The sequence below is a fragment of the Coregonus lavaretus genome, assembly GCF_964263955.1.
Source record: "Coregonus lavaretus genome assembly, chromosome: 34".
NCBI classification, from domain to species: domain Eukaryota; kingdom Metazoa; phylum Chordata; class Actinopteri; order Salmoniformes; family Salmonidae; genus Coregonus; species Coregonus lavaretus.
Window position 1 is genome coordinate 27,629,834 of NC_140021.1, and position 27,300 is coordinate 27,657,133.

The 27,300-nt window shown below is 44.0% G+C and overlaps 2 protein-coding genes across 3 annotated transcripts in view; one reads left to right on the top strand and one right to left on the bottom strand.

Annotated features, from left to right (window-relative positions):
• Positions 1-6,446, bottom strand: part of lyrm4b (LYR motif containing 4) — a 68,437-nt gene extending 61,991 nt beyond the window's left edge. Inside the window, exon 1 of one of the 2 annotated variants that reach the window (XM_084152157.1) lies at positions 6,345-6,446. In XM_084152157.1, the coding sequence (XP_084008283.1) occupies positions 6,345-6,430 (86 nt within the window). In that variant the 5' untranslated portion in view covers positions 6,431-6,446. The remainder of the gene's footprint in view (positions 1-6,344) is intronic. The other variant, XM_084152158.1, reaches the window with a different exon arrangement.
• Positions 6,447-9,728: 3,282 nt separating this feature from the next.
• The window catches only part of fars2 (phenylalanyl-tRNA synthetase 2, mitochondrial), a 129,636-nt gene continuing 112,064 nt past the window's right edge, over positions 9,729-27,300 (top strand). Inside the window, exons 1-2 of the mRNA XM_084151754.1 lie at positions 9,729-9,822; positions 14,049-14,170. The gene's annotated coding sequence lies outside the window, so the exon portion shown is untranslated. The remainder of the gene's footprint in view (positions 9,823-14,048; positions 14,171-27,300) is intronic.

The following is a 27,300-nucleotide window of genomic DNA, read 5'->3' on the forward strand; positions in this document are numbered from 1 at the left end:
AGCACCCCGATTCAGGGTCCCCAAATCCAGTTGCTTCCCCACATCTTCCAGTAACTCTGCCTGGTAAGTCAACAATAAAGAAGTCACGTTTAGAGCTCTGATTGATAAGGCCAAGGCTTTGTATGTCTTACGGAAAGGCAGAAATACACTCCGTCTTTCCAGGGTGCCAGTAGTGTTAGAAGCACAGTGTGTGGGGTGAAGGTGGTCAGCCAGTGACGGCTACATCATGGGATGGTCGCAACACCCAGATTCTTTCATATTGTGCATGTCCATGCTCGGGAAACCCCTAGCCAGGATATTGATGGTAAGGGGCTTATCCCATGAGCTCCTAGCCTCTGAGATAGTCTGGGACTGAGGAAGGAAGTTGCTTAGCGGGGGCTATGTGGGATGGGAGTCTTTCATATACAGTCCATCATATACAGTGCATTAGGAAGGTATTCAGATCCCGTCCCTTTTTCCACATTTTGTTATGTTACAGCCTCATTCTAAAATGGATTAAATAAATAAAAATCCTCAATCTACACACAATATCCCATAATGACAAAGCAAAAACAGGTTTTTACACATTTTTGCAAAAGTATTACAAAACAAAAAACAGAAACACCTTATTTACATAAGTATTCAGACTATTTGCTATGAGAATTGAAATAGCAACTCCGGTGCATCCCGTTTCAATTAATCATCCTTTAGATGTTTCTACAACTCGATTGGAGTCCATCTGTGGTAAATGTAATTGATTGGATATGATTTGGAAAGGCAAACACCTGTCTATATAAGGTCCCACAGTTGACAGTGCATGTCAGAGCAAAAACCAAGCCATGATGTCAAAAGAATTGTCCGTAGAGCTCCGAGACAGGATTGTGTCACGGCACAGATCTGGGGAAGGGTACCAAAAAATGTCTGCAGCATTGAAGGTCCCCAAGAACACCGTGGCCTCGATCATTCTGAAATGGAAGAAGTTTGGAACCACCAAGAGTCACCCTAGATCTGGCCAAACTGAGCAATCGAGGGAGAAGGGCCTTGGTCAGGGAGGTGACCAAGAACCCAATGGTCACTCTGACAGAGCTCTAGAGTTATTCTGTGGAGATGGGGAACCTTCCAGAAGGACAACCATCTCTGCAGCACTCCACCAATCAGGCCTTTATGGTAGTGGCCAGACGCCAAATGTCACGTCTGGCCTGAATGCCAAGTGTCACGTCTGGAGGAAACCTGTCACCATCCCTACGGTGAAGCATGTTGGTGGCAGCATCATGCTGTGGGGATGTGTTTCAGAGGCAGGAACTGGGAGACTAGTCAGGATCGAGGGAAAGATGAACGGAGAAAAGTACAGAGAGATCCTTGATGAAAACCTCCTCCAGAGTTCTCAGGACCTCAGACTGGGGCGAAGGTTCACCTTCCAACAGGACAACGTCCCTAAGCACACAGCCAAAACAACGCAGGAATGGCTTCGGGATAAGTCTCTGAATGTCCTTGAGTGGCCTAGCCAGAGCCCGGACTTGAACCCAATCAAACACCCCTGGAGAGACCTGAAAATAGCTGTGCAGCGACGCTCCCCATCCAACCTGACAGAGCTTGAGAGGATCTGCAGAGAGGAATGAGAGAAACTCCACAAATACAGATGTGCCTAGCTTGTAGCGTCATACCCAAGAAGACTCAAGGCTGTAATCACTGCCAAAGGTGCTTCAACAAAGTACTGAGTAAAGGGTCTGAATACTTACACTACCAGTCAAAAGTTTGGAAACACCTACTCATTCAAGGGTTCTTTATTTTTAGTTTTAAAAAAATTACATTGTAGAATAATAGTGAAGACATCAAAACTATGAAATAACACACATGGAATCATGTAGTAGCCCAAAAAAGTGTTAAATAAATCCAAATATCACAACAGATTCTTCAAAATAGCCACCATTTGCCTTAAATGACAGCTTTGCACATTCTTGGCATTCTCTCAACCAGCTTCATGAGGTAGTCACCTGGAATGCATTTCAATTAACAGGTGTGCCTTCTAAAAAGTTAATTTGTGGAATGTATTTCCTTCTTAATGCGTTTGAGCCAATCAGTTGTGTTGTGACAAGGTAGGGGGGTACACAGAAGATAGCCCTATTTGGTAAAAGACCAAGTCCATATTATGGTCAAGAACAGCTCAAATAAGCAAAATGAAACGACAGTTCATCATTACTTTAAGACATGAAGGTCAGTCAATACGGAAAATTAAGAACTTTGAACGTTTCTTCAAGTGCAGTCGCAAAAAACATCATGCGCTATGATGAAACTGGCTCTCATGAGGACCGCCACAGGAATGGAAGACCCAGAGTTACCTCTGCTTCATAGGATAAGTTCATTAGAGTTAACAGCCTCAGAAATGGCAGCTGAAATAAATGGTTCACAGAGTTTAAGTCACATACAAATCTGAACATCAACTGTTCAGAGGGGACTGTGTGAATCAGGCCTTCATGGTCAAATTGCTGCAAAGAAACCACTACTAAAGGACACCAATAAGAAGAAGAGACCTGCTTGGGCCAAGAAACACACGCAATGGACATTAGACCGGTGGAAATTGGTCCTTTGGTCTGGAGTCCTTTAGTGAGACACAGTGTGGGTGAACAGATGATCTCTGCATGTGTAGTTCCTACTGTAAAGCATGGAGGAGGTGGTGTTATGGTGTGGGGGTACTTTGCTGGTGACACTGTCTGTGATTTATTTAGAATTCTTGGCACACTTAACCAGCATGGCTACCACAGCATTCTGCAGCGATAATTTGCTAAAATTTCTAAAAAACAGTTTTTGCTTTGTCGTTATGGGGGTATTGTGTGTAGATTGATGAGGAAAAAAAAAAAAATTTAATCAATTTTAGAATAATGCTGTAACGTAACACAATTTGGAAAAAGTCAAGGGGTCTGAATACTTTCCAAATGCACTGTAGGTCCCTTCCGGGGTCCTGGCCACCCAAGGGAGCCAGCCACGCGATATTGAGTCTGGCCGCAAACGTTAAGGAGCCCGTATTCCAAGGGGAGACCAGCGGCTCTTCCGTTTTGGGGGCGGGGGTACCTCAGGACTTAAGAGGGGAGAGAACGGGGTCTTCGCCCTCCATCTCAGTCTCAAAGCCGCGGAAACACAATATTAATCCCGTCATCACCCTCGTCACCCCCTAGCTCACCTTCCCCCGACCCTACGTCATCAGACAGTGACACCATGACCAAACCTGCGTCATCGTGCGCATGTTGATTTTGTCTATCCCTACCCGACACATTCATGACACGCAGGTTAAAATACCAAAACCAACTGTGATACAACTAGCCTATATTAATTTTGGACATTTAGTGGACATGTAGCTAGCTTGATGTTGCTAGCCAATTTTTCCTGGGAGATGAACATTGGGTTGTTATTTTACTTGAAATGTGTATGGTCCCGGATCTTATTTTCTCTCTGCTACAGCACGGCAAGCGGTACCGGAGCGCCAAGTCTAGGTCCAAAAGGCTTCTTAACAGCTTCTACCCCCAAGCCATAAGACTCCTGAACAACTAATCAAATGGCTAACCAGACTATTTGCATTGCCCCCCTCCTCCTCTTTTACGCTGCTGCCGCTCTCTGTTTATTATCTATGCATAATCACTTTAACTCTACCTACATGTACATATTACCTCAATTACCTCGACCAACCTGTGCCCCTGCACATTGACTCTGTACCGATACCCCCTGTATATAGCCTCGCTACAGTTTTTTTACTGCTGGTCTTTAATTAGAATTTTTTACTAATTTTTACTTAACACTTATTTTTCTTAAAACTGCATTGTTGGTTAAGGGCTTGTAAGTAAGCATTTCACTGTAAGGTTTACACCTGTTGTATTCGGCGCATGTGACGAATAAAATGTGATATCATACTAATTTCCGGATTCCATCCCAACATTTTATATACAGTATGACCAAAGATGTTTATAACAACTAATCTGTGGTAGAGTGGCGACCCGTCATTCAGGGCAGGTGCCTGTTTTGCATTTTATTTTGACATTAATACGTGTCACATATCAGTTTTCAAACAATGACAAAACATATAATTGAGTTAATAAAGCTGCATACAAACATGGTCTCTTTTTTCCTTTCTTGAGTAAGGCAGCTCCAAAAAGCGGGTGCTTCAGCCTAGCTCAGTGCTTTCTGTGGTGGTGGGGCAGCCAGCGGAAAATACGGAGCATAGGGGTTGGTAATGTTCTCTAGTTGCGCCGTGATTGGCTCAGTGTTCTGTCACTCATGGGGATACTACCTCACCGCCAAATGTAAGGTTAGAGCTCGAAAATTCATGCCCCTTGGGTGCTGCCATAGAGTTACATTAGAAGTGCCCATCCAAGAAGGCTCAAAGTCATTGGCCACAGATAAAATGACATCAAATCATGTTATATCTAAAGTAGCTTTGATTGGACTTAATATGTCAACATCATACTTTCAAAATCTTAGCTAGCAGTGATCATCATGAATCAAGTCGACAATCTACTGGCAAATTATTTTTTTTTCCCTTGTCATATGAAGAGAAATAATGAAGAGAAATTATAGATAAAACATATCGGTGCTCATCGGCCATTGGACATTAACATTACACAACAAGTTGGAAATCGCAAATTCAACAATGAGTGGTTTGGAAGGAATCAGTGGCTAACTGCAAGCATTGCAAAGCAATCACTAGTCTGCAGTGGAGTGGGTCTGTCGTCCCAAGTCTGGGTTTAAAGGTCTCTTTACCAAGTTAAAAACGATAAACATTCAACATTGGCCATGCTGTCAATCCAGCATGATTTCTGCCGCGCTCAAAACATCTTAACTCAGAACTGGGAAATCTGATTTCAGTGAGTTCAAGACAACTGGGAAGTCGGGAAAAAACGAGCTCCAACTAGGAAAATATGTTTTGAACGGTCATCCAACTCGGAATTGTAAGTCAGGAACTCGGGCCTCTTTCTAGAGCTCCGACAATAAGATCACTGACGTCATCATGATTCAACCTTGTTTTTTTTTTTCCGAGTTCCCAGTTGTCTTGAAAGCACCATAAATCCAGAGAATGCCAGACTTTGATGACAAAGTTTGATAATAAAATTTGCCCATGAAGGACCGCCGCGTCACCTTCCTGTTCAAGTGAGCACAGCACAACAAGATGAGTCCAAAAATGTATTGTACGCTGCTGCATAAATGATGTAATATGCCAGGTAGATATGTAATAATATGCCATTTAGCAGACGCTTTTATCCAAAGCGACTTACAGTCATGTGCGCATACATGTTTTTTTTTAAACGTATGGGTGGTCCCGGGGATCGAACCCACTACCCTGGCGTTACAAGTGCCATGATCTACCAATTGAGCTACAGAGGACCACTTATACTGTAGCTAAGAAAGTAATACTAAGTGCAAGTTGTGTAGTAAGCTGTTAGTAGCCCATGTGCCTCACCCTAATAATTTGGTCCCGTTTCCCCTCTTAAATTTCCCCTACTGTTCTGACTTGGTGGTGCCCATGCAGCCAACAACCTTTTTTTTTGGTTGAGAAATTGAATCATCAAACATTGTATGAGCTTTCATTATCTGCTTATATGCCCCCTTTATTTATCCTACAGTTCTGACTTGGTGTACAGGGAGAATACTGTAAGAATAGCCCATGTTCTGAATTCTGTCGCTGTACATTTCAAAAGTGCTAAACAAATTGTTATATTGACTACGTCCGTCATAGCTCGCTCATTAATGTCTTAATTGAAATTACGGAGTGCCTCTTATCCACTCGTTGTCCCCTTATGCCATAGTTTGTACATCTCAATTGTCAGTAGAAACCACATTTGTTTAAGCAAGTCAGCCATATCAGCTATGTTTTTTTTTTTAAGGCAGTAAATGAGGCAGAATGAACTGTTTTGCTGCCAGACAAGGCTCTGCTGATAGCCAGGTGTAGCGTTGGGACTGCTTTATGTAGGCCCTAACAGTTTGTGTGCACCGTTAGTCACCGTTATAGTGCAATTAATGAATTGGTTAGTGTTGTGGCTTTGCTGGCATACATCTATTTTGCCCCACCAAGATTGACATGCTAAAATCGCCACTGCTGTGGTATGACTTTACTTGCATAAACACCGTTGATGGAAACGTAGCCTGAACTCTGGAAGTCCTCTAGCGAGGCTATGGCCAAAGGTGCTAAACAGCCCAACCACGACTAAACTATCTGAAGTTAACTCACATTCATATAAGTCAGTTTCCATTAGAAGTCCAATTTCATTTCTGCACAACCCAATCTGTCAGTTTGTTGACCAGCAATGCCAATGAAGCTATGTAAACAAGGTCTCCCAATAGCTAGAACACAGACAATAAGGACACAGCTAAGCTTTTACCTGTAATTATAAGAGGGGAATTTCTTGCTTTCTTTCATAAGTATACGATACAGCGAAAGCACCTGCGCTCTTGTGGACGCTGCCATCTTGCAAACAACGGTCCGACCTTCGTTGCTGCTCAGGACCTCGAATAAATATTGTTAGTGAGCGCCAGTATAAAATCGTTCGTTTTAGTTTAGCTTTAGAAAGCCTCTAAGATTGATGACTATAACAAAGTCTCATAAAGATACAAAAATTACTATATTCCATGAGAAGTATCCACTAGTATTTTTCAAAACAGCTGTAAATATTTCTTAATTTATGCAGGCATATTTTCGGTCTTCAGAAAACAATCCACCGTTCCACAGTGGTAAAAGGTGAGCTACATTTCAACTGTGCTTTTTGTAATGTTGGTGGTTTTTTCCACACGAATTTCTTCTTTGTAAATGACGAACAATGCCATGTCTGAGTCTTAATACATTGGCATTGTCAAATATGATTAAACCTTCCAGGGCACCCCATTCATAATCATAACTATGTTTCTATGGTTAGCATTGCGGTTAGCATTACGAAAACAGTTGTAGCAAAGATAATAACTAGTTTGCTAGAGTTAGTTCCAGTCTATGTTATTGCATTTCTTGTTAATGTCAGGCACAGGTAAAGTGAACAGCAGCAAACACCTTTTTAGACGTTCACATCTTCCTACTGTAGCTAGCTAGCTATCACCTGCAACGCTGGTATTATAGAGTAGGAATGGATTTACTTGAAATAGATATCCACACACTTCGTTACTTAGCCCTATATAGGACGCCAAATTCATGATAGTAGTAATAATAATTAACATTTGGATATTTTCTTTTAAAGGGGCAATCAGCAGTTGCTACATCCATTTTTGGACTTATAAATGTATTATATGTTCCCATTGATTCTTGAAGAATATACCTTATAAATGCCTCATGAGCTTAGTTCAACTGTCGTATCCCATCAGAACCCCAAATATTATATTATTTTACTCCAATGTTTGTAAACAAAGTAAATGTAATCAAATGCTGTATAGGCTCAAAACATGGTTAACTTTAATTTAATATAATGGATGGTCAGTCCATAGCTCTGTCTTTGAATTTGAGAGTGTGTTGCATTTCTCCAGCCCCATCCCACCGATTTTTACCGAACCAGTGGCTGGGATAGGCTTTGTTATCGTTTCATCTGCTGATTGCTGCTTTAATGTAAATGTTTGTTATGAATTTGGCGTACTATGTAGGGCTTACACTTCCTCTCTGCCACACATGACCTTCCCATGAACTGGTTATTCAACAAGCACATGTTGTATGGGCACCAGTCATAACACATGACCCATTCCTATACATTTCATGCATTGGTCAGAATTATAAATAACTCCCAAGCAATCAGCTGTTGATATCTCATGTTGGTTTACTGTCACAGTCTGTAAGGTTTCAAGTCAATTTAACTAGGCCTATCTAATGAATAGGCTATCCCTTGAATTTTAAGAATTTGACATACACTACCAGTCAAGTTTGCACACACCTACTCATTCAAGGGTTTTTCTTTATTTTTTACTAATTTTTACATTGTAGAATAATAGTGAAGACATCAAAACTATGAAACAACACATATGCAATCATGTAGTATCCAAAAAATTGTTAAACAAATCAAAATATATTTCATATTTGAGATTCTTCAAATAGCCACCCTATGCCTTGATGACAGCTTTGCACACTGTTGGCATTCTCTCAACCAGCTTCATGAGGTAGTCACCTGGAATGCATTTAAATTAACTGGTGTGCCTCTTAAAAGTTAATTTGTGGAATTTATTTCCATCTTAATGCGTTTGAGCCAATCAGTTGTGTTGTGACAAGGTAGGGGGGATATACAGAAGATGGCCCTATTTAGTAAAAGACCAAGTCCAAATTATGGTACCTTTTATGAGATTAGCTATCTAAGCGGTACAAGTATCTGAAGTGGTGATTACCATTGTTGTACTGTATGTGTTTGTCGTCATAAGGCTTTGCAAATTATGTAAGCTATATGTTACAAAAAAAGTGATGTTTCTCTCATACAGACAAACAATATCACATTTCTATTCAAGTGGCCAGTTTATTAGGTACCCCGTGTGAGTCACGTGGCCATGGCTTGCTATATAAAGCAGGCAGACAGGCATCGAGGCATTCAGTTACTGTTCAATTCAACGTTAGAATGGGCAAAGCGAGTGACCTAAGCGACTTTGAGCGTGGTATGATCGTCGGTGCCAGGCAAGGCGTTTCCAGTATCTCAGAAACGGTCGGCGTCCTGGGCTTTTCACAGACGACAGTGTCTAGGGTTTACCGAGAATGGTGCTACAAACCAAAAACATCCAGTCAGCGGCAGTTCTGTGGGCGAAAACAGCTGGTTGATGAGTATGGCGGGCCACAAACAGGCAAATAACGGCACAGTGCAATGGTAGTGTGCAGAACGGCATCTCGGAATGCACAACTCGGCGGACCTTGTCACGGATGGGCTAGTGTAGCAGACGACCACACCGGATTCCACTCCTATCACCACGAGATTAACAACACTGGACAATTGAGGAGTGGAAAAACATTGCCTGGTCCGACGAATCACGGTTCCTGTTGCGTCATGCTGATGGCAGAGATAGGATTTGGCGTAAGAAGTCCATGGTCCCATCCTGCCTGGTGTTAACGGTAAAGGCTGGTGGCGGTAGTGTAATGGTGTGGGGAAGGTTTTCCTGGCACACGTTAGGTCCCTTGATACCAATTGAGCAACGCTTCCATGCCCCAAAGAATTCAGGCTGTTCTGGAGGCAAGGGGGGTTTGACCCGGTACTCGATGGTGTACCTAATAAATTTTGAGTATATAGCACATACATCTTCTATTTGCACGTGAAAATGTCATGTAATGCACTTGCCTCATTGTGTTTTTGCTTGTGGCTTAGGCTCTGATGGTGCAAATCATACAGAGGGTGGCTGTAAAACATGGCTGAACGACCAGCCTTTTGGGAAACAAGCCCTCTAGGCTAAAGTCTTCCTGTGGCGTCGAGGTCAGCTAGCTTAGTGTCTCAATGTGATTTCACCTTTACCGACATCAGAAGTAGTCTAACTATTGTCTTTGGAGTTCAGAGTGCTGTTGGGGCCATGCTAACACATACACTATCTGTAAGGTTAGAAGGAGTACATGGTACCCTTGGAAAACACTGCATTGAATCTGACCAGATGAGTCAACATCAGCCTATTTTTATTTTAAAGACATGGGCTACATTAACGCACAATACATCCAGTAGGATGCAGATGTGTCTGTTACTTTTAGAATATAATATTTTTTTATTTTAGCCTGGAATCCATGGTGGAACAGAGCATATCAGCTTTTTTTATTCATCCATTTGCACAGAAATTCTTCCATCAAAGTACCCAACCAGCCATCCTGCAGTCACCACAATAGACTAAGCATCACCCTGTCCTCACAAGTGACATGGCACAACACAGAGTGTAAGTAACACTGACACAAATGGCACACTCAACTCTATTGGTTGGCTTTCTGGGTTCTGTCCATCTCTTCTATTCAACTTGACCAATGCAGGCATTCCCTCTCAAATAAATCCTGGGTATTCTACAGAACACAATTTTTTTTTTTTTTGCATTCATCATTTATACCTTGACATTTCACAGTGGCGGAATCGGGCCAATGGAGTAAATTGATTCATCATTCACAGAGCCAATTAAGGTGGGAAAATTAGAGCCCAGAGTTCAGATGTCAGGAAGGAAAAAAAGGCAGTCTCTAAACAATGACTGATAATGGTACCGAACATCCAAATCAATGAGGAAGGATTTCACCCAATCACTCAGTTTTTTATTTATTTATTGTGATCTCCATCACAAATCTTTTAGCTATTGATGGTCAGTAGTAATTTCCATTTCATTAAAAAAACTCACGTTTGTGAATGTTACGTTTCCCATATACATTTTACATTTTTAGTAGACACTCTTATCCAGAGCGACTTACAGGAGCAATTAGGGTTAAGTGCCTTGCTCAAGGGCACATTGACAGATGTTTCACCTAGTCGGCTCGGGGATTAGAACCAGCGACCTTTCGGTTACTGGCACAACGCTCTTAACCACTAAGCTACCTGCCGCCGATATATAGAATATCTCTGTCACGATCGTCTAGGAGTGAAGGAGACCAAAGCGCAGCGCGTTGAACGAACATGACTTTAATTGAAAAAGCACCGAAATACAAAACAAAAGACGACTCGTGAAGTCCACAGTACAACGACTGAAACACGGAACAATAACCCACAATGCCCACAAGAAAACATACAGAATAAATATGGCTCCCAATCAGAGACAACGAGCCGACAGCTGACACTCGTTACCTCCGATTGGGAGTCAATGACCAAACCTAGAAACACACACAACAGAACTACCAACATAGAAAATCACCCAAAACCCAACAAAACACAATACACCCTGGCTCAAATACAAAAGTCCCGGAGCCAGAGTGTTACAGTACCCCCCCCTAAAGGTGCGCACTCCGGGCGCACCAGCATACAGTCTCGGGGAGGGTCTGGGTGGGCGTCTGTCCACGGTGGCGGTTCTGGCCCTGGTCGTGGTCCCCACCCCACCTTAGTCACCACCCGCTTCCCTAGCCTCCTCCACATGACCACCCTCCAACTTACTCCACCTGGATTTAGGGGCAGCACCGGGCTAAGGGACAGCACCTGGCTAAGGGGCGGATCCTGGCTGGCTGGCTCTGGCGGATCCTGGCTGGACGGCTCATGGCAGGCTGAAGGATCTGGCTGCTCATGGCTGGCTGACGGATCTGGCTGCTCATGGCTGGCTGACGGATCTGGCTGCTCATGGCTGGCCGACGGATCTGGCTGCTCATGGCTGGCCGACGGATCTGGCTGCTCATGGCTGGCCGACGGATCTGGCTGCTCATGGCTGGCGGAAGGCTCTGGCTGATCCTGTCTGGCGGAAGGCTCTGGCTGATCCTGTCTGGCAGAAGGCTCTGGCTGATCCTGTCTGGCAGAAGGCTCTGGCTGATCCTGTCTGGCAGAAGGCTCTGGCTGATCCTGTCTGGCGGAAGGCTCTAGCGGCTCTGGTCTGGCGGACGGCTCTGACGGCCCACGGCAGACGGGCGGCTCTGCAGGCTTTAGGCAGACGGGCAGCTCAGGCGGCGCTGGGCAGACGGACAGTTCAGGCCCCGTTGGGCAGACGGCAGACTCTGGCCGTCTGAGGCGCACCGTAGGCCTGGTGCGTGGTGCCGGAACTGGAGGTACCGGGCTGAGGACACGCATCTCAGGGCTAGTGCGGGGAGAAGCAACAGGGCATGCTTGGCCCTGGGGACGCACCGTAGGCCTGATGCGTGGTGCCGGAACTGGAGGTACCAGGCTGAGGACACGCATCTCAGGGCTAGTGCGGGGAGAAGCAACAGGGCATGCTTGGCCCTGGGGACGCACATAAGGCCTAGTGCGGAGAGCAGCAACAGGGCATGCTGGACCCTGGGGACGCACATAAGGCCTAGTGCGGAGAGCAGGAACAGGCCGGGCTGGGCTGGCGACGCGCACCGTATCTCTGGTGCGAGAGGCCGGAACAGGCCGGGCTGGGCTGGCGACGCGCACCGTATCCCTGGTGCGAGTGGCCGGAACAGGCCGGGCCGGGCTGGCGAAGCGCACCGTATCCCTGGTGCGTGGAGTAGGAACAGGCCGGGCTGGGCTGGCGACGCGCACCGTATCCCTGGTGCGAGTGGCCGGAACAGGCCGGGCCGGGCTGGCGAAGCGCACCGTATCCCTGGTGCGTGGAGTAGGAACAGGCCGGGCTGGGCTGGCGACGCGCACCGTATCCCTGGTGCGAGTGGCCGGAACAGGCCGGGCTGGGCTGGCGACGCGCACCGTAGGCTTCGTATGAGGCTCAGGAACAGGCCGGGCTGGGCTGGCGACGCGCACCGTACACTTAGTGCGAGGGGCCGGAACAGGCCGTACCGTACTGGGGACACACACTACTGGCTGTACCTCGGGATTAGGAACGGGCCGGACCGGACTGGTTACACACCCCAGTACCTCTCGCCGTGCCTCTACACCTTCCTTCCCTGCCTTTCCCAGTCGCCCCCTTAACCTGGTAGCCTCCTGAATCCGTCCCTTCTCTGCCTCCGTCAGCCCCCTTAACCTGGTAGCCTTCTGAATCTGCCTTGTGGCAGCCTCCTGCTGCTCAGTCGCCCAAGCCATGTGCCCCCCCCCAAAAACTTTTTGGGGTTGCCTCTCGTCCTTCCGACGATGGCCCTGCCGATGCCGTTGCTCCTCTCGCCGTCGCCTCTCCACCGTCTCGTTCCATGGTCGGCGATCCATACCATCCAGGATCTCCTCCCAAGTCCAGGACCCTTTACCGTCCAACAGTTCCATCCATGTCCAGACCCTTTGCTCCTGGACGCGCTGCTTGGTCCTTTTATGGTGGGTTATTCTGTCACGATCGTCTAAATCAGGAGACCAATGCGCAGCGTTGCGAGTGAACATGTTGACTTTATTTACTTAAAGCAACCAAAACAACAAATCAAAGCGACGAATGTGAAGTCCAATAGTGACAAAGACTAAACAGGAACAATAACCCACAATGCCCACAAGAAAACATACAGAATAAATATGGCTCCCAATCAGAGACAACGAGCCGACAGCTGACACTCGTTACCTCCGATTGGGAGTCAATGACCAAACCTAGAAACACACACAACAGAACTACCAACATAGAAAATCACCCAAAACCCAACAAAACACAATACACCCTGGCTCAAATACAAAAGTCCCGGAGCCAGAGTGTTACAATCTCTTTTAATTTGGCTACCTTATGTTTTGCCACTCCACATATGTAAAGGTTAATTGATATCTCATTTATCATACATCGCCCTTCCGCTAAAGGACAATGTCATCCATTGAGGTCCAACAAAAAAGCAGACCAAAGGTAGCCTAATTTCTCAAATGACTCCAAAGCTTCTGTGCTGCTTACATACACTATATATACAAAAGTATGTGGACACCCCTTCAAATGAGTGGATTCGGCTATTTCAGTCACACCCATTGCTGACAGGTGTATAAAATCGAGCACACGGCCATGCAGTCTCCATAGACAAACATTGGCAGTAGAATGGCCTTACTGAAGAGCTCGGTGACTTTCAACGTGGCACCGTCATCGGATGCCTCCTTTCCAACAAGTCAGTTTGTAAACATTTCTGCCCTGCTAGAGCTGCCCCGGTCAAGTGTAAGTGTACTCAAGAAGGCGTCAGAGAACCTTGGACCTTGAGTAGCCGAGTCTGACCGCATGGGAGAGCCATAACGGCAGGTCTGCAGCCACTTGGCCCCTTCAGAAGACGAGTCAGTCAGGAGTGGAGTCTCCTCCTATTGATTTCCTATGGGGCCCTCGTTACCCGCTGACATGGTGGGTCTCGCGGTTAGTGAGGAATTTGGACCAAGAGAGGTGGCGCCCTCCGCCAGGCATGCGTCGTCGAGGAGTTTGCGTGGGTGGGTGGTTCAAAGTCAGCTGAAAACTCAAACTGATGAGGCCTGACTCCCCTCCCCTCCATAGTATATTATGGAGTTGTTGCTTGGCTTTGTGGTGAATCCATGGTTCCACCCCCCACCCCCCCACCCCCAGCACTGAGGTGGTCGCTCTCCGCTCCGCCTGACAACACAAGGTCTTTGATCCAATCGATTTTGTCTCATGTACAGGCGGCCGGAAGGATCCAGGCCAGTGGGTGACCGGAACTGAAACACAACTATACCCTCTTCCTCGCTCCCCTCATCACACAGATCGAGAGCCCAAAGTCTTCCACACCATTCACCCTGGAGAGGTAGGTACCTGACATGCTGTTTTGCCCATGTTGAACATTGTATTGATCTACTTGTTTTGTTGTTGTATTTTTACTTGGTGCACTCAGTGCACTGCAGGTGCAATAACATTTCAGGTAAGAGGGTGTGTGACTTGATGCTTGATGCACTATTATGATTTTATTACTTAAAGGGGCAATATGCTGTTCAAACAAAACATTAACAAAGCGGTCGCAGGTCACCCTGCCTCTATTTTGGTAAAGAGCTGAGGGGTGGGGCTGGAGAAATGTAACCACTCTCAAATTCATAGACAGAGTTATAGATGGACTGACCATCCATGTGATCAAAATGATAGTTTAACCATGTTTTGAGGCTATACAGTGTTTGTTTACAATTACATTGTTTACAAACAGTGGCATAAATCTGCTTATATTTTGGGTTCTGATGGGGTACGACAGTTGCACTAAGCTCATAAGGTTTTTAATGTATATGTTATATTCTCCTAGAATCAGAAATATATATATATATATATATATATATATTTTTATAAAACATGTATAGGAATCGCAGAGAGCCTCTTTTAAAGTGTAGTTAGTCACTGGACCCTTCAGTGCTCTTACACTTCCAGTATCCCCAAAAAGGACATTTGATATGAACACAAAGACAAAGTTGCTCCAATGTTAGGCCAACAATAGTTGTGGTGTTATTCCACCACAAATATTTGTATTTATAGTAGGATTTATTTCAAAATATCCACATTGAGCAGTGATCATTTATGCACACATAAAATGCAATGGTGCAGATAAGCTGCATAATTCAGTTGTGTAATTGTTTATTTCCGTGCATTTCAAACTTGCTTTTTGTAGTATTTAAAGTGACTTGCTGTGCTTTGACAATAACAACCACTTTTTACGCTGTCAAAATGTCCCCCTACTATCTCCATACCATTGCGTTGCCAACACTGCATTAAAGGGATAGATCACTTTTTTAAATGCTTTTGAGTGCACTTTTAGGTGATTCTTACCATTTCTACTTGCATTGCTATATGCTTAAAAAATGCTAGCCAGAAGATGCTGGGCATGACTAAATAACCAGCCAACAACCTTTAAAATCTTGTTTAGATGAAATGAAAACACCTTAGGTAGGCCTAAGTGGAAAGTTTGCATGAACAAAAAGAGTGAACTTTCCCTTTTTGTAAAGCAGTTCACCTGCTTACAGCGGGAGCGCCTAGAGCAGGGCTCTCCAACCCTGTAGGTTTTCACTCCAACCCTGTAGGTTTTCACTCCAACCCTGTAGGTTTTCACTCCAACCCTGTAGGTTTTCACTCCAACCCTGTAGGTTGTCACTCCAACCCTGTAGGTTGTCACTCCAACCCTGTAGGTTGTCACTCCAACCCTGTAGGTTGTCACTCCAACCATGTAGGTTTTCACTCCAACCATGTAGGTTTTCACTCCAACCCTGTAGGTTGTCACTCCAACCCTGTAGGTTGTCACTCCAACCCTGTAGGTTGTCACTCCAACCCTGTAGGTTGTCACTCCAACCCTCTAGGTATTCACTCCAACCCTGTAGGTTTTCACTCCAACCCCAGTTGTAACTATCCTGATTCAGTTTATCAACCAGCTAATTATTAGAATCAGGTGCATTAGATTACCGTTGGAGCGAAAACCTACAGTGTTGGAGAGCCCTGGCCTAGAGTCTATTTTGAGGTCTGAGAGAGATCTGGTTATTAGTTCACCCCAGTCTCTTACCACAAAATAAACAAGTCCATCTTCACTCCGTCGCCCCTTGGCGGTGCATCAGTCAGATGAGCTTGACGTGAGCCCAGATTGGAGGAGAAGAAGAGATTGCCAGTGAAATGTTTATTACTGCACATTTGTTTGGCAGGCCATCATCAAGCTGCGTTTAGGCGGCGTCTTTAAAGCTTCGCTCACATGATTATCACTGGAGAGCTTGTCTTTCCCTGGGAATAGAGACAGACCTCACTTTAAGAAATCGTAGCCACTAGTCGGATCGTCCCAGTCCAATGATGAGGGGGGAAAGCAAGGAAATGGAAAAATGCCAGAGAGAGTGCAAAACAAACAAGACGGGCTTCCTTATGAAGAAATGCAATCCATCCAAATAAGGATTGATACAACCTGCCCGCAGTGCCTTCTGGCAAGGGAGGTCGATGGGAAAGGAAGCAAACTAACTCAAACAACAGCTAAAACGGGACTAACCACTTCATTCTTAGGGAAAATGGAAAATAAAACAAATCAGCCCCTGGCAGAAACCATTATTAGGCTGCTTAGAAAAAAACAACAACACTTCAGCAACCATGCACCAACACCTGCTCGCTCCTGTCAGCGATCAATAGTTAGGCATAGGCATTAGCATTATGGAGCTATAGCCTAGCAATTAGGTATGACCTAAGGGTATTGGCATTTAGAAGGCAGCCAATAGCCATGCATTATGACCATGGCTACCACCTCAAGCCATATCCAAAGTGACCTCGATGAAGCAGAAGCCTCAGAGGCCATGCAACGCCTCTTTCATCAAGGGGACCATAGACCTGGGCTACTAACGTAATATACTTTGTACATTACAGTGTTACAGGGCTGTATGCAGTTTTTAGTTCTATTCCCATGAGTGTAATTGTGTTGCGGAGAACCTTAATTACTTTTTATGGGTGGGGTGGGGGGTGTTTGGCAAGACGTGAGTAAACACATTAGCTGGCAATCTCCGGGTAATGACCTTGTGTGCAGGGCTGTAGCATTTCTTGGCTGTCACCAAGATAAATTAGCCGTTGTGATAATTGTTGGAAATTGCCAGAGATGCACTGCGGCAAGTTGGGGTGTCTCAAATTGCCCAGTCCAACTCAAGAAAGGACAGTCGGCTCCATATCCATGTTCTTAAAAGTAGACTAAGCTAAATAAAACATGCAGCACTGCAGATATTGCAATGAGCGAGATGCAAGACTTCGCTATCACTCAGTCACACACAGTATCTGCGCATGTGCACAGTTTCGCTTCACGCTGTTACAGCATGGTAGGTATGGGACCATAACAGCGGAGAAATCTACCCTCGCGCTTCAACAGTGTTAGTTGTTGCACAAATTGACCCACTATGATGTTTACTCTGTGCATCTACGTCATATCCCTGAGTCTATATTTTAAGCTAATTTGTTGACACTCACTGTGATAGAGAGTAAGGTAAATTCCCCTTCTACGCAAAGACATTTTTGCCAAGGTTATCATGGAGTTGTGGTAAAAGGAATTGAAGTGAATCAAACCAAAGTCAGTAAAGTCCTCAAGGTCTTGATCCCTAGTAACCGGTAGTCCTCAAGGTCTTGATCCCTAGTAACCGGTAGTCCTCAAGGTCTTGATCCCTAGTAACCGGTAGTCCTCAAGGTCTTGATCCCTGGTCGGCCAAGCTCTCTAGAGGTTGTGGTTCTACGACCTTTTGCATTTTAATTTGAACCTAAACCACAAACTATTACTTGATCTAAACTATGCATAGTTTTGCTCTCGAGCGATCAATGGGTTTAGAATTATTATTTTGCTGGCTTGTGGTAGACAACATCTGCAGCACATTAGATATTAATTAGCAAACCACCACTGGGATGTTGCCTGTTTTGTACTAGTTTGGAACAAATACTGCACTGAGTGTTTGAAGTGTTACAGTTCTGTTGCCGTGCGATGTTACTGTTTTGGCCACAGCAACACTTTTCTTCCCCTCCCAATGTTACCCTGGATGTGGAACAGATTCCTCAGAAGCATGCTTGCGTAATCCTTTAAGTTCGCTATATTATCTTAAGAGCAAGTCTCTCCTCTCTCTGGTCTATGGCGATGTCTTGGTCAGTGTCCCCCATTTGCTCAGTAAAACTCTTCCTGAACCCTCTAAATCCCCCAGCACCAAGCCTTTGCCCGCGAACAGAGCCACACACACACTTGCACAGCCCAGAGAGCCAGCTGCCGTATGATATAACATGGGAAACGCACCCTACCCTACTACCACACACACACAGAGGAACATTCAAAACACACACACACACCCTATGCTATTTACATTACATAAATATTGACGTATACATTGGGACCTACAGTGGCTTGCGAAAGTATTCACCCCCCTTGGCATTTTTCTATTTTGTTGCCTTACAAGCTGGAATTAAAATTGAATTTTGGGGGGTTTGTATAATTTGATTTACACAACATGCCTACTACTTTGAAGATGCAAAATATTTTTTCTTGTGAAACAAACAAGAAATAAGACAAAAAAACACTTGAAAAACTTGAGCGTGCATAACTATTCACCCCCCCAAAGTCAATACTTTGTAGAGCCACCTTTTACAGCTGCAAGTATCTTGGGGTAAGTCTCTATAAGCTTGGCACATCTAGTCACTGGGATTTTTGCCCATTCTTCAAGGCAAAACTGCTCCAGCTCCTTCAAGTTGGATGGGTTCTGCTGGTGTACAGCAATCTTTAAGTCATACCACAGATTCTCAATTGCATTGAGGTCTGGGCTTTGACTAGGCCATTCCAAGACATTTAAATGTTTCCCCTTAAACCACTTGAGTGTTGCTTTAGCAGTATGCTTAGGGTCATTGTCCTGCTGGAAGGTGAACCTCCGTCCCAGTCTTAAATCTCTGGAAGACTGAAACAGGTTTCCCTCAAGAATCTCCCTGTATTTAGTGCCATCCATCATTCCTTAAATTCTGACCAGTTTCCCAGTCCCTGCCGATGAAAAACATCCCCACAGCATGATGCTGCCATCACCATGCTTCACTGTGGGGATAGTGTGCTCGGGGTGATGAGAGGTGTTGGGTTTGCGCCAGACAAAGCGTTTTCCTTGATGGCCAAAAAGCTCAATTTTAGTCTCATCTGACCAGAATACCTTCTTCCATATGTTTGGGGAGTCTCCCACATGCTTTTTGGTGAACACCAAATGTGTTTGCTTATTTTTGTCTTTAAGCAATGGCTTTTTTTCTGGCCACTCTTCCGTAAAGCCCAGCTCTGTGGAGTGTACGGCTTAAACTGGTCCTATGGACAGATACTCCAATCTCCGCTGTGGAGCTTTGCAGCTCCTTCAGGGTTATCTTTGGTGCCTTTGTTGCCTCTGATTAATGCCCTCCTTGCCTGGTCTGTGAGTTTTGGTGGGCGGCCCTCTCTTGGCAGGTTTGTTGTGGTTCCATATTCTTTCAATTTTTTAATAATGGATTTAATGGTGCTCCGTGGGATGTTAAAAGTTTCTGATATTTTTTTATAACCCAACCCTGATCTGTACTTCTCCGCAACTTTGTCCCTGACCTGTTTGGAGAGCTCCTTGGTCTTCATGGTGCCGCTTGCTTGGTGGTGCCCCTTGCTTAGTGGTGTTGCAGACTCTGGGGCCTTTCAGAACAGGTGTATATATCCTGAGATCATGTGACACTTAGATTGCACACAGGTGGACTTTATTTAACTAATTATATGACTTCTGAAGGTAATTGGTTGAACCATATCTTATTTAGGGGCTTCATAGCAAAGGGGGTGAATACATATGCTTACACCACTTTTCTGTTATTTTATTTTTTTATTTTTTTGAAACAAGTATTTTTTTTTATTTCACTTCACCAATTTGGACTATTTTGTGTGTGTCCATTACATGAAATCCAAATAAAAATCAATTTAAATTAAAGGTTGTAATGCAACAAAATAGGAAAAACACCAAGGGGGATGAATACTTTTGCAAGGCACTGTACATGCATGCCTGTGTGTTCAACACATGTTGTATGAGACACACATACCGTACACACACAACGCAATAATACACCGACTTGGATGAGGTGCGCTCCATGTATTATTTATTTAAAAGCTTGTCTAGCACGCATCCTGGCTTCAATACATGATTCAGCAATCGATTTCAGCCCTTAAAGGGATCATGTTATGTTGTCTGTCACGGTTCCTGCTCAATCCCTCATAAAACTGTAAACCTTTCATTGTATTACTACCTTTTTAGATTAGAACATGTCTTGTTAAGCGATAAGTGTTCAAATGGCTTTTGTGATCTGCCAAGTCATCCATTCTAGCTCATTGCACACTCTGACCTGTTGTAATTTGCTAACTGGCAAAGGACAGTAGAGCTCCTATAAATATTAGCTTAGTTTAATTCTGCTCTTGGCTGATTCACATTGAGATTGAACCTGACTGATATTGATTGAGACTTAATTTGACTGAGCTGAACTTTGTCACTTCTTCGAAAGTGATGAAATTAGAGGACATTTTTGACAACTGGCTTCCAAACAGGTCAGAGTACCACAATATGAGTCATAATACCCATAAAACCTAGCGGTCAAACAGGGAAATGGTTCCAATTGTTTTTCCACCATTCATTTTTCCAATAGGGGATTTTAGAAACGCTTAAAATAAGGGCTGCGTTTCGTGTAGGCTTACCCTGGTGTGAAATTTTGATAACGGTGTAAATCTCTCTAGGACAAGGTGACGTTTATCAAGATATTCGGCTCCATTTACTCTGATTCAAATATGCTAATTAGCATCAAAGTCGATATCATGCAAAACTACAAAGGTTTTATGGGTATTATGACACCTCCACTGTGAGGCTCTATAGGGCCTGAATGTCGCGGGCATGGGCATGGGTAGGGCTCGGGCATAAAATCCATGCCCATGCAGGGCTCTAGTCCTGGGAGAGCAAACTCGGTTTTCCACCATTTCATTTCAGGGAGAAGTTTTAGCGCTCACGTACAAGATCAAAGTCTTACCAAGGGATGAACTGTTGTGTTTCAAAGATGGGCTTTCTTTTCCGATAGATATCCACAGGTAATGAAAAGTGGATTTGGAGTAAAAAGTAAGCATTGGATAACTGCGGCTTTGCTCCAACTTTGATAAAACAAGGCAACTTAATACAGATCCCTGTGCTATGTGGGCTACCATTGTAATGTACAGTGGGTCTTTCACACAAAAAGGTTCTCAAGGTTGATGTAGTTAGAAGTTGGAATGTTGGCTGAGCGGTCGCTGGTTAGAGCCTTCAGAGAATTGTTCACTATCTGCATTAGAAAGCAGGCTGTCAGTATGTTCCATATACAGTTGAGGCCAAATATATTGGCACCCTTGTAAATGTTCTTAAATAATTCCCTATTTCTTTTAAAATAAGTTGAAATTGTTATTGGATTTTTCAACATTGCAGAACCAATTATATTTTTGTAAACTTAAGTTTACCATTTTTTTATTTAGAAAATAAAAACAAATGGCATGGACACATTTATTGGCACCCCAGAGCTAGTACTTGATATGGAGACCAAAAGTGTATTTCTTTCTATTTCAGCTTATTTTAGAATAAATATAATTCCCTATAAGAAAAGTGCAAGGGTGCCAATATATTTGGCCGCAACTGTATGTTGCAATGGGACCAAATGAGTAAACAAATAACAAAAATCCCAAGCATGATCATTGATAGATGGGTTCTCATGAAAATACTCACTCCAGAACTTGTGCAGGGTTGTACACACACACACACCATATTACTGCATCTTACTGCACCATCTTACTGCATGACAATAGCTGAAGACAATGCACTGTGATGAATGGGCAGTTCCATATATCCTGTCTCCCTGTGGGGCGTGCCTGAACTTGCCCAAGCCCTGAACTTTGTAAAACCAACCTGCTTTGCAATGGTGGTCGGTTACACTCTTTTCGATTCCCCTTCGCATTCATTTCTGAACAGAAAGCAGTGCGTTCTCTCACTGGTGATCAATTCAAATGTGTAGGGTTGGTGGTGTGCAACAATCTTTCAGTGACAGCATCCAGGTGCAGTAGTGTCAGTGAATTGACGTGTGTGTGTGCGTGCGGGTGTGTGGGCTTGGGCATCGCACACGTCAATTCACTGACATTGCAAAGCAGGTTGGCGTGTGCGTGTGCCCGGTCCCTGCTAGGATGAGTACACCCACACACTTCCACCAACACAAGGTGGTCTTCAGCTCCCTCGCTGTTTCTGCTATTTTAGTGTTCCTTCTCAGTCCATACAAACCTTCAGTTTATATCACAGATGGCACAACAGGTGTGTTTGCTCAGTCAGCTTCCTATGCAAGGATTTGGAAATGTACCCCCAAAAAATGTTGTACCCACATTTACTAGGGCTGTGACGATACCAGTATTTCAATCCATCGAAAAAAAGAACACGAAGCAGACAAACTCTTTGGTCCTTTAAAATCCTGCTGTATGTAAAATATTGTGTGATATATCTTGAAAAATAAACAAATGTGACTGGAACAACATAATTATGTTTGTTTCTAACATTAGGGCTGTTTTCCTAAATAAGTTAAATCCGTGTTTTGTTTCCTTGCCACGATACTAACAATTATCGCTATACTGGTATCATCCCGGCCCTAACATTTACTTAGACACCTGACATACCCAATACATTTCCATGTTTGTATTTCACTAAGGGAATAATACAAGTATGTTATAATGCTACTGCATAAATACAGAAATGAACACTTGATTGAATTGATTGCTCAGTATAGAGTGTCCACCAACTCTGCTCAGAGTGGGTGAAAAATGTACTTTGGTGATGAAATTTCACTTCCTAATGTTATAAAATACGTTTAACCAAGACCAGATAATAAGCACTGAGCTCTCTTGACAGAGCGGTGCAGCTTTCTCGAAGCAACTTTAAGGATTTTAAGTGTTGTGGTGGTCGTCTTCAAAGTTTTTTCCGCGGGTCGCAAAAAGCTAAATTAGCATGACACAAACTGAAGGTATGAAAATAAAACGCTTGCGGTATGCTATGTGCTATGTTGACATTTCAGAGATACGCTTGTTTTTGTGAAAAATCTTCGAAAAATAGCAGGAATTCATCATTAATATAAAACCATATACTAAAATATGAAAATACTATGTCTCAAAATTGATATCTATCTTACCTCCTATATTGTTTTATGTCCTGCTGATTCGAGAAGAAAGATGAGTTCAGTGGGAAAGTGAGCCTGTCAGGTAGCCTTTATTCTCGCACAGCATCCAGCATAGCTGACAATGCTGTGCAATGTTTCTTATTTTTGACCACTTTTTTTTTTCTATGGCCATTGATTTGTCACCCTAATTTTGCCCTTCCTACAAGGGTTAAAAACTCAAATCAATTTTATGCGGATTATGATAGACATGAGGTTTGGACCATTGTTTTTCTTAGAGGATTATCTACGCAATTAACACAATTCACTTTACCCATTGGTCAAAATATGGGTTTTTGATTGGACACCCTCCCTACTCAGTATCCCTTAAGAGTAGATTTCACCTGAATCCACAACTTCCATTCATGCCCAGGTGCTGTCTTACGCTTGTGTTTTTTATTTTGACTTTACAAAAAAACCTGCAGAGGACCCTCAATACCAACTATCTATCTGATAGTTTGATCTTGTACGTGACATGGTTGAATGAGCTGACAATCTTGGAATACTCGCTGAGCAGCAGACTACAAACAAACCCTGCCGGTGGCATCTCAAATGACTTCTCAAAATGAGAGCTGCCTGCCGCCTTGTGAATCACCCCTTTTAAATTCACTTGTTTTGTCTCTAGAGGAATCGAGTTGTGTTTGCCTCTGTCAACCCTGAGATGCACTCCCACAATGACACGCCCCAGGGAAATGTAGTCTCTATTCCCACTGCAGTACACAACATCACCATAGAGCAACATGGCCATGGCCTGACCTTGCTCACCATGACCCTGTATTCAATGCCCATCACTTATAAAGGCTTGACAGCACAGTGGCAAGATGAACCATACATATGAACTTTGCATATATGAACCACACATATGGAAAGTGTGTACTAAGCATACTTGATAATCGTTTTGTGGCAGTTGTGTTAACGTTATGTTAGTGTTATTTCATCAGATGTGGCGGTTGTTGGAGATGGAGACTGGACAGAATATGTTTGACCCCCCCAAAGGGCCAGTGGGATAGAGATTGTGTGGGGTTGAATATATGGGGTGGGAGTGATGAGTGAAGAGTGCAGCCTCCGCACATTTCTCAGCCGCCCTGTAAATGTTTGTGCTGTCGTCGCCCCCATCTCCTGCTCCGGCCCCAGACAATTGCTGTGTGCTGTGCTTCTCCAGGGGAAAGAAAGCCCATTTTATTGCATTGTTATCCCTGGCATTGCAGGTTGAATCTAATATCATGAATCAAAACATGCTTTGTTCTCCCTGTGTTGAGATCGTAGAAACAGTGACATTGAATGCCCTGTTAGTAAAAAAAAAAATTGCAGAGTAGAAGACTACATGGTCAGTTCTGAACGCTACTTGAAGCACTAGCATGCTAACAGGTAAACAGGAAGCGGTGTAGGCTGCACAGGAAGCAGTGTTCTCGCCGTGGCAGGAGGAGCGCCATCCATTGGGTGCGTGGGTGAGAGATCGGAGTGGAGATATCCCTTCCAGTCTGGTGGTACATGGCCTGCCTGTGGAGAGAGAGAGGAGTAGGTACCACCTGTTACTGGCCTGGCCCAAGGGCTGCATGCCCTGGCCTAGTGCCCAGGCGTGACCTCCACGGACGCCATGAGGGCTCCTCGACTCGCGGTTTCCTGTATCCGTGGCCAGCTCATCCGTCCACCACGGTCCTCCCTGTGTGTGCAGTGAGTAGTCGTTAATCATGGGGCTGTTTGCTCTTGCTTTCCTAAAGCCGCTTAAAGCTAACCCGCTCGACCCACATGCTACCTGAGTTGGGAAGAAGTAGTGCTTCCCTGTTATATCTGACTTTTACTTGAAATCAAAATAGTGTGGTAGTTGCAACTGTACTAGGTAAGAAAGGGATTTGCCTAGCTGAGGTTAAAGGAAAACTCCACCCAAAAACGGTATTTTGGTATTTTTTTTCATTATTCTATTGTTGATATAGTCCCAAAATGTTTTGCATGTCAGCATTCAAGTTTCCAAGATATATCACTTTCAAAATAGGGCTGGTATGATGCATTGTGCATCAAATGATGCTGCGTAATAATCATGCTGTTTAATCAGATTCTTGATATGCCACATCTGTCAGGTGGATGGATTATCTTGGCAAAGGAGAAATGCTCACTAACAGGGATGTAACACATTTGTGCACAGAATTAGAAAGAAATACGATTTGTGTGCGTATGGAAAATTTCTGGGATCTTTTATTTAATCTCATGAAACATGGGACCAACACTTTTACATGTTGTGTTTATATTTTTGTTCAGTATATTTTCTTGATCTGATATCTGTTTGTGGCAGGGCCTGGTGTGCTGGATTGTAGTTCTAATTCTAGTGGTTCAGATGTTTATCCATCCCCTCAGCATAGCCCCAAATCAGTATAGCCCCAAATCATGAAATAAAATAATGAAAAGAAAGATATGTATGTTAAAAGAAGGAATAAGAGACCTGTCAGAGATAGTCACCAATTGTGTTAGTCTTTGAGCACCCTTAGTGGATTTGCCATCAACCGGATGCATCCGGTTTTCAGGGATAGAGCTAATTCAATCTAGCTTCCTTTTCCACTGACAATCGGATGTGGGAACTCCGCTCAGGCGTTTCTTTTACGCCTACTACGTTAGGTTAGTCTTTGAGCAGTCTTTTGGCGCCCAGTGCTAACACAGGCTGGTTTCGTAGTTAATATAATGTTAGTACTAGCTTGAAATGGGCTTTAAGATAGTGTTGCCAAGTCCTATTTGTGTTTCCTGCACCCATGTTGGCTCTTCCTGTTTTAGTTTCCGGCAGGCCTACTCTGCCACAGGTCTGTGCCAAGCCAAAGGCTTGTGCGTTAGCCAAGCGGCCATGGGAACAGACGTATGGTGCAGCGACCATGCCAGCCTCGTCAGGCTAAAATAGACCATCTGGAGAAGTGGAGCAGCAAACACTCCATACCAGTGTGAACGAATTACAGCACAGTTGGAAGACCATCACCTTAAACGAAGAACACGACCAACTCGTAAACTACTGCCCGATTGTGTATCAGTTAGCCTATCTTCTATGTAGCATCTACTGTAGGCCTACTAACCCTAGAAATTATACCATGCTCCCACTAGGACATGTATGAAAACATTTGCCAAATTTTGAAGCGGCATCAAAGCCTTGTGGCCTTGTATTAAAAGGAATGACTACCCAGCCGGTACCTCAGTGGTCAAAGTAAACAATTGTGTGCATGAGGCACCTATGCTTTCCTAGCAATTAAGTAACCATGTTGCTAAAAATTACCCCAAGCACTGTTATGCATTATTTTCTTAATACCTTTTTCGATTCATTTTAAGACATTCTTAATAATATTCTAAGATCCTTTAGACATATGGGCCATGATGTACTAATATTGGAGTGGAATGGATCAGTCTGCACTGTGTAGTTTTAAAATCACATCCCTAACCAGAACATTAATAACCAATTGGGTGGGAATGCTAAAGTGAATGTTAAGTGCTCTTTGCTCTTCTGTATTGATTAGGAAGAGGAATATATTTGATCAGTCTTCTTCTCCAGTAGTGATTATAGTGGCATGGTTTGGCACTACTTTCATACAGTTTGGTTCCTCACTGGCGTTTGTGTTTTCGCCAGCTAGTGCCGAGTGATGGAGTAGGTGCTTCAGCAGCCACATAGCTGTCCGGGCCTGAGAGCTGGTGTGAAACATGACTCCGCTGGGTCCTCGGCAGGGCCCCGCTCATTGAGCAGACATCCACAGGAAAGGCTGGTGTAATTCTCACCATCAATTACTCTTGCTCTCATGGGCCCACGGTAGTCGAAAGCTGCATCCCCGTGCACCCACATGCCTTACCGTGGCGCGCCGGGGTGTAAACGAGAGCATGCAGCCAGCCGATAAATACCACATCTATCTCCCTCCTCCTCTCTGGTGCTTTTTCTCTGTACCTTCGCTCTGTGAGTGATTTTTCTTTCTCTTTTATTTTCTCTCCCTCTTTATATCGTTCTGTCTCCTCTTCATGATTCTCTCTTGTTTCTCTCACTGTCTCTCTCTGTCTCTCTCTGTCTGTCTCTGTCTCTCTCTGTCTCTGTCTGTCTCTGTCTCTCTCTGTCTCTCTCTCTCTCAATTCAAATTCAATTTCAATTTAAGGGCTTCATTGTCATGGGAAACATATGTTAACATTGCCAAAGCAAGTGAAGTAGATTAGTAAACAAAAGTGAAATAAACTGTAAATATTAACAGTAATCATTACACTCAGCAGTTCCAAAAGAATAAAGAC